Source organism: Trichosurus vulpecula, chromosome 3, assembly GCF_011100635.1.
Source record: "Trichosurus vulpecula isolate mTriVul1 chromosome 3, mTriVul1.pri, whole genome shotgun sequence".
NCBI classification, from domain to species: domain Eukaryota; kingdom Metazoa; phylum Chordata; class Mammalia; order Diprotodontia; family Phalangeridae; genus Trichosurus; species Trichosurus vulpecula.
Window position 1 is genome coordinate 242,953,699 of NC_050575.1, and position 8,547 is coordinate 242,962,245.

At 39.1% G+C, this 8,547-nt stretch overlaps 1 protein-coding gene across 1 annotated transcript; it reads right to left on the reverse strand.

The window, feature by feature from the left end:
* Positions 1 to 3,836: 3,836 nt before the first annotated feature.
* LOC118844439 (distal membrane-arm assembly complex protein 1-like) lies at positions 3,837 to 4,304 on the reverse strand. Its single transcript, XM_036752329.1, has one exon. The coding sequence runs from the start codon at positions 4,257 to 4,259 to the stop codon at positions 3,945 to 3,947; it is 315 nt and encodes a 104-aa protein (XP_036608224.1). The 5' UTR covers positions 4,260 to 4,304; the 3' UTR covers positions 3,837 to 3,944.
* Positions 4,305 to 8,547: the final 4,243 nt, after the last annotated feature.

Here is an 8,547-nt window from a genome sequence, read left to right on the forward strand (position 1 = left end):
CAGTGTTGTTGTTCATCCTTCATTTTCCAAGAGGACCAATGACCTCATGGGGTGATTTCTTGACTTGCCCATTAATTAGACTTAAGTGAAGGAGAATTGAGCAGTCATCAATCTCATTCTCTCTTCCATAGTCATCAAAATCCACTGACAAGACAAAAGTCAGGATTACTGGTGATGGCCTGGGATGCTTGGTGTCTTTGATATCTGACCAAGCTTTAAGCACCCCACAGCACCTGCTTCCACAACCTTCATGGCCATTGGAACAAATTGTTCTCGTACACACTTTCCAATAGGGGAAGTCTTCACACACTTAAGGTAGATATCCCCCTTAATTCCCCTCTTAGTTTGAGGTCTGTCAGTTGCACTCAACTTGGTTTAGCCTGTCTACCAAGACAGTTTTACCAGACTATGGCCGCTGTGCATGCTACACCTTCTTGGAGCCACAGGTAAGAGTTGGGTGAAGGTAGACACCAAAAGTGGATGGGCTTATCCTCCCTGAACACCCCATACACCATACAGTTGTCTGGTGCTCTGAGATAGAAAAGTGACTTTCCTGAGGTCACAATCAATACTTGTAAGAAGCAGGACTTCTAGTGTGAGATTTCATTGGAGAATTGTCAGAATCAGGATATGTTCATGATGTACTATGTCACCTACATTAGGTACAATGTAGTAGTAGTAGGAGGAGGAGGAGGAATAGTAGTAGGAGTAGTTGTAGTAGGAGTAGTAGTAGTAGTAGTAGTAGTAGTAGTAGTAGAAGAAGAAGAAGAAGAAGAAGAAGAAGAAGAAGAAGAAGAAGAAGAAGAAGAAGAAGATGATGATGATGATGATGGCTAGCATTTATAAAATGTTTACCATTTTAACCTTATTTTATCCTCACAACAATGCTGGGAGGCAGGTGCTATTTTTATCCACATTTTCTTTGTTCTGTTTACATCAGTTCAATGTCTTCTAATGCTTTTCTGTATTCATCATATTTATAACTTCTTATGCCATAATAATATTCCATTATATCCATACAACTCAGCTTATATCTTCTGCAATCAATGAGCATCTACTTTGTTTACAATTCTTTGCTACCACAAAAATAGATATTTTAATGTATATGAAATATTTCTTTTCCCATTGTCCTCTTTGAGTTATATACCTAGCATTTTAATCTCTGGGAGAAAGGATATGACCATTTTAGTGATTATCTTCATATAATTCCATATTGCTTTCCGGAGTGGTGGGACCATTTCAGAACTTCACCTATGCATCAGTGGGTGGGTTGCTCCTACAGCCTATCCAACATAGTTTATTCTCATTTTTTGTCATCTTTGACAATTTGCTAGGTGTGAGGTAAAACTTCAGAATTGCTGTTGTCATTTTTAATTTGTGTTTCCATTATTAGTAGTAACAGATTTGAATTATCCTTCCACATGACTATTGTTTGCATGATCAATGTGATTTTAAAAATGATGAAACTGTGTCCCAGCGAGGTAATAGGTCATGTTCATAGATGAAAATAGCATCAGAAACTAGGTCCTCCAACTTCAAATCCAACATTCTTTGCACTCTGCTGCTGGGAGCCATGGGTATTAGTCTCCACTTTATCATCACTGCACAATCATCTCATGTGAATACCATCACTCTCTACTCATGGCCCTCAAGTATAAGTCTTCTTTTACAAAATTACTTTGTTAGATATGTAGTATTTATTTATCTGTGCATTTATAGCCTCTACCCAATAAAATATAAGCTTCTTAAAAGCAATGAATTATACTTTCATCTTTGTATCTTTGGTGCCTAGAACTGTGTCTAGCACATATTGTTACTATTCAGTCATATCTGACTCTTTGTGACCCTGTTTGGGTTTTCTTGGCAAAGTTATTGGGAATATTTGCCCTTTCTTTCTCCAGCTCATTTTATAGATTGAGGAAATGGAGGCAAACAGGGTTACGTGAGCTTCTCAGGGTCACACAGCTACTTAGTTTCTGTGGCTAGATTTCAACTCATATCTTCTTGACTTACAGACCTGGCTGTCTATCTGCTGTGCCATATAGCTTCCCTTAGCACACATTAGACAGTAAATGTTTATGACACTCACTAGTGACATACCATATTGGTCTTTCCATGTTAAACATGTATTAATCAAATAATTTGAGTGAACATATAGAAAATAAGCTTATCAAAATGCTGAGAGGGACAAATAACGTACTAAATGACACAGAGTCAAGGTTCAAAAAATCTCAGCCTATAATTTGTAAGGGAAAGGGCAATGGATTTGGAGTCAAAGAACTTGTGTTCTAATCCCTGCTCTGTTACTTACTCTATTTATGTGCTAGAGCAAATCACTTAGGATTAGTGGAAAGTAAGTCCTGAGTGAGCTACCTGACTGTAAATTAGACATTCATATTTCTAAGACTCATTTTTCTTATCAATGAAATAAGAGTCATACTAGAAATAGTACCTACCTCACAGGGTTATTATGAAGCTTAAATAAGATAATGCATGTAAAGTTCTTTTCACAAATATTGGCTATAATTATTGGTGTGGTCATTGCTGTTACTGTTGCTCTCCCTTCTAGCTCTAACCCTCGGAACTGAACTCACTGTAATAATGGTTTAAGATTAATGAGAAAACATGGTAATGATGGAATCCATTATTTTAGGTTTTGAACAGAAGCTATAAAAATAGAGGACAAGGAAAACTTGCCTTAAAATTTCAACTGTCCTCAAATGTTTGGAAAATCATCATATGGAAAAAGATTGCAGTTTAGTTGTTCTAAATAAAACATTTGGAATCTCTGTTTTCAAAAATGAGCTGTGCAAGTTCTTGATGGAGGCAGTGTCTTGAGACTATAGTTCATATGAATAAAACCTCTGTGCAGGGACTTCCAAACTCATAAATCAATGTGTGATAGCAACCAAAAACAGATAACATGATCTTAGATTCATTAATAGAAAGACTGTGTACAGAACAAGAGAGATGATGGTAGTCACATTACCCTATGGTACTATTCAACCTACTTGTCAGGAATTCTGTAGTTAGCATTTTTACCTTAAGTAAGGTTGGACTTGTTGTTGTCTGATATAAATTTGAACTCTCAGAAATGGTTTGAAAAATATGATATTCCTAAAGTCATTCAACTAAAAACTTTCAGTCAAGACTATCCCAAGTCTTCTGGATCTAAAAGCTCTGGTCTTTCAAATGCATGAAAATCCTTAATGAATGAAAGAGTGTGGATTCTGCTCTTCTCACTTGAGTACTAGGGACAAATGGGGTATCAGAAATTTTTATTTGGAAATTTGACATACCTACTGACAACGAAAGTAAACTATATTAGAACCTAGTTTAAGACCCTTGAAAGCATAAACTACCGAACTGTGTCTATAAAAATGCATAACATGACCCAGCTCACTTCTTTGAATCTATTACAATACTTCTTGCAGCTATTAAGGTCAATTATTATTTGCTCTACTTAGTTATGGTTTTAGCTATACTTTAATTTCCATTGGTGTGCAGGTGCCTTTTGATTCAATGTAAGAGACAACAGTTGTTTTACAGCTCTGTGTATTCCTGGCACCTAGCACAGTTCCTTATGTAATTGCCTGTTGAATTGAAGTTTTAGGTCCCATGTTTCAGAAAGGACATTGATAAATTGAGTGTGTCCTGAGATAGGTGAATGAAATGGTGAGACTTGGAACTCATAACATAGGATGATGGGGTAAAAAGTCTGGAGATGTTTATCATGAAAGTAAACTATTTCTTTTTTTTTTTTTTTTTTTGTTCTCAAAGAAATTTATTCACAGTTGTGAAGGGAGGGGCAGGCCCTGGCAATATCTGGGATATCTGTGGGTCTCTTGATTCTGTCCTTCTGTTCTGGGGAGTCCACTGGAGTGGCTGGGTAGTTCATGGGTGTGGCTGTGTTGTAGAAGCTGCCAATTTCGTCATCATCACCATCACTGCTTCTTTGATTCTGCAGGATAGGCTTTTCCTACTGGGTCCACCAGTATGACTAACCCCCAACACGCGATACTGATGCCAACGACCATCTGGAAGATGAGACCCGGGGTGGCGGCATAGCCCAGCTTCAGGGGCCGCCGCCCTATCCAGTACACGTAGCCGCCGGCCCCCAGCAGCCCCGTTCCCGATAAGAGGCGGCAGCTCAGGCAGTCCATTAACGGGTTCTTGCCCGGAGCTGCGACCTGGGCCGGAGCTGGGGGCAAGGCCGGGGCTGGCGAAGCAGCGGTCGATGAAGAGGTGCTGGCAGGCATTATGAGGTGGGGGGGAGCAGACAGGACGACCCTAGGAGCGGCGGCTTCCACGAAAGTAAACTATTTCTAAGTAGTTGAAGGGTTGCTATGGGGAAGAAGAATTAGGTGTGCTGTTTCCCTAAAAAGGAACCAATAGGAAGGAGATTTCAGGTTGATGTTAGGGAAAACTTCCTAATAATTAGAGATATGTAAAAATGGAATGAGCTACCTTGGGAGGCATTGGAGACTCCTTTATTTGATATCTTCAAGCTAAGGCTGGATGACCATATTGAGGAGATGTTATAGAGTAGAATCCTGTTGAGGTGTGGATCAGATGAAGTGGTCTATATGTTAGCTTCCAACTCATAAATCCTTTCGTGATAAACTGTATAGGGTACTACTCTATATTCTAAAGGTTTCTGATTGCTTCTAGATCCAATAATATTTTGTACTTCCTCTTCCTTTTCAATACGTTTTATATTCCTGTTATTTGTAATGACCCAATGAATATGTAGAGTAAATATTGTCAACTGCATTTTATAGATGAGAAATCAGAGTCTCAGACATTATGTTTTGCCTGATTTCACAGTTAACAGCAGAGGCCAAATTTGAACTAAGATATTTTTAAGGAGCCCAGTGCTCTTTCTAGAATACCATGATGCTTCTTAGTATGGTACTAATAATAGACTCTGCCAGAGTGGATTATATTTCCTACACAAGGATTTACATTTTAAAAGAGGAAGCATGGAAGTGGCAATGTGTTAGCCCAAAGGAATAAAGTGGCAGTGGTGGAACCCAGGTTGTAGGATCACAAGATAGAGAGCTTGAAAGGATCTTGTTGATCATTAATACAATCCTCTCATTTTACAAATGAAGTAAATGATGTCTAGAGGCTTAAAGTATCTTATCAAAGACTATAACAGTAGAACCAAGATTTGAAGAAATGGACCAGCTTAGAGTCAAAAGACCTGGATTTCAAACCTGGTCCTGTTGTTGACTAACTATGTGACTTTGAGCAAGTCAATTCACTTGTTTGGGCCTCATGTATGAATGCATAATTAAAGTAGATCCATCATTCCCAAAGGATTTACTGCAACTTGGGTACTGCAGTAAAATCACAGGGGCATTGTAGGATATTTAAAATTTTTTTAATCTAACTCACAAATGGAACTGTTTGCTATTTCTTTCTTTTGAGACACAAAGCATGCCATGGACCAAAAAAGTATGGGATTTCTAAGGTCCCTCCAAACTCTTGATTCTTTGATACTACATATTTTAATTTAAAATCCTATTCCACTATATCACAAGTGTTAGAATACCAAACTGTATTCTTTCCACTGTATCACTCTGACTGTCTAATTATGTATTTACTTTTTTCCTCTCTGTAATATCATTGGGATAACAAATGTGTGCAGAACAACATCTTTACCACGGAGAGCAGATTCTTTAGAAGAAGGTGGCTAAATGTCATCCACATAAGTATCTCATTCTGTGGATCCTCAATATTTCTCTATAAGAATATTGGCAGAGATTCTCCAGGTTTTCTGTTTCTGATTCCATTTGTCTGATTTTGGAATGGGAGAATGTATCTCCTTTAGCTTGATTCACTATACTATTCTGTCTCCTCTGGCATTAATTTGAGAAGGATAACTGTTATGATCCTTGCAAGATCTGCAGATTCAATTTGAGGATTTCAATCCAGAAGGGGCTTATAGGTGATTGAGTCTTTTACCCCACACCCCAGGAGGAAAGAAAAGCACAGAGGATGAAGTGATTTGTCCAAAGTTGCAATGATTACAACAATGTAAATGAAAACTTCATTAAAAGGAAGCTGTACTCTGAGTAAATAAAGGAACGAGAATGATCCTGGAGAAAAGAAAAAGACATAAACCATTCCCTTCTCACAGCAGAGAGACAAGGGACTCCTAAGTTAGAACATTATATATGTTGTAATAATAACCGTATTTGGTGTTTCCTTTCTTTCAAGAAGAGTGCAATGTGGAAATGGAAAGGAGAGAATTTTTTTCTTTCTTTTTCTCCAGAAATGTTGGTGATGCAATGATACTCTTCCCCCAAATACTATACTAAATTCAATCTATCGATCTACCGACCTATCAATCTATTGATCTATCTATACCTATGTACATCATACACATATGAACATACACCTATATACATATTTATGTATGTGTGTATGTATTTCTGTAGGCAGTTAGGTGCCACAGTGGATAAAGTGCTGGGCCTGCAGTCAGGAAGACTCATCTTTATCAGTTTGAACCATAAGCTCATTTCTGTCTTCATATATCCAGTATTTGCACTCAGTAAATATGATACAATTATGATTGACAGCAAGGGATCCAGAATTGGAATATCTGGGTTCAGGTTCTGGTGCCACTATTAACTGTGTGACCTCAGGCAAGTTATTTCACCTCTTGGAACCTAATTTTATTCATTTTTAAAATGAGAGGTTGGACTAAATGGTATTTGAGGTACCTAGTTGATCCTGCCCGTGATAACATATGCTCATCCCAAACATTAAGACATAAATCTGTCAAGGTCACAAAAAGGCCAATAAAGTATGATTGTAAATGACTCAATTTTGGGCTATTTGGTCACAGTATGTATTGAAGGAACTGCCCATGTTCAATGTGGAGAAGAGAAGACTCAGGGAGAATATGATAGTTGCCTTTTCAGGGACTTGAGGGTCTGTCATGTGGACGAGGTCTCAGATTCATTCATTTTGGCCTGAAGAGCAGAGTCAGAATCAATGGATGGAAGTTACAAAGAAGCATATTTAATGTGCTTTGATGTTAGGAAAAATTCCCTAGCAATTAGAGCTGTCCAAAAGAGCAATGGGCTGCTTTGAGAGGTTCTCTTCCTTGGAGATCTTTAAGCAGAGGCTAGACAACCACTTGTTGAATATATTAGTGGGGATTCATCCTGCCTGTGCCTTCAACTACATTTGGAAGTCTCTTCTAATACTCAAATTTTGTGATGCCTTCTCAGTTTAAATATTTTTTTAACCAATGTGCTTTGTTGGAAAGACCGCTGTCCTTGGAAAGAAGTGATATAGACTCATATATTCTGAAATTTACTAGCTCTAGAATTGTATTGGCAACCAAAAATGGGCTCCTTAGCACTTAGTCAACAAGTGCCCTTGACTAGTTTGGCTTTTTCCCCTGAACTGAATGCTGTTTGTATCTTGGACTGGAGTAAGCTTGTCGGCCCCTTCACCTTGCTTCCCTTGCTTAAGCTGATGGAAAAAACCTGTGCTTTTCTGGTCAACCCCTTCACCTTGCTTAAGCAGATTGAAAGAACCTGTGCTTTCCCCGGCGTACCTTACACCCCCGCAGAAGCTGGATGGTTAAAAGCAGCTCCCGTTGGAGCCAGAGGCTGCTACAGCTACAGTTACAGCTACAGTTACAGCTACAGTTACAGCTACAGTTACAGCTACAGTTACAGTTACAGTTACAGCTACAGTTGCAGTCACAGCCACAGCCACAGCCACAGCTGAAGCAGGAGCTGCCAGTAGCAGAGCTGACCTACGGGAGGAAGCTGAACAAAGACTTCAGGCCAGTGGGTAATCTTATTACCATAGAGGGGGAAGCATGATTTTGCTTTACGCAATCATGCTTCTCTGTAGCCTCCTGGTTACTCTTTCAAGGCGTACTTATTGGGCCTGGAAGCTTTTGATCAATATATCAAAATGGGGTTGCTGGTTCATGGGTTGGTTACTGTGGAGCCTAAATATATGTTTTGATTCTTTTGCCTTCTACTTTGAGAGTTTCTTATATCTGGCGGTTCCGAACGTTTCAGACATGTTTATGATCCTCTTTGAGATTATAAACTCTGCCCTCCTAATACATTTGGCGACGAGGATGGGATCGCTAGGTATAAGATCTCTATTTAGAAGCAGAACAATTCCAGAGGAAGAGATGAATATCCCAGGATGGGAGGATCCATTTTATTCCTCCCTAGCAAAAGAATTGGCTAAAAAAGCTGGACCCTGTGAAAACTGGGAACCAAGGCTACGGAGAGGAGATCCTAGGGATTTGGAAAAGTGTTTACGAGAAGTTGGGATTCAGTCAGGGGCATCACTATCTAGGCAAAGCTGGATAGTGTTATCAGCCTACCGGCTAGTATACGAAAGATTGAGATTAAGTGAAAGACATGGGGGCACTCCTACCCCACAGGAAGAAGGGGAATCTCAGATAGCAGGAGACCAAACTGACTCAAATGAGAACTTTTCTATTAATGTGGCTAAGAGCAACAGGAGACCAAAAAAGCCCAGAGTGCATTTCAACCCAGC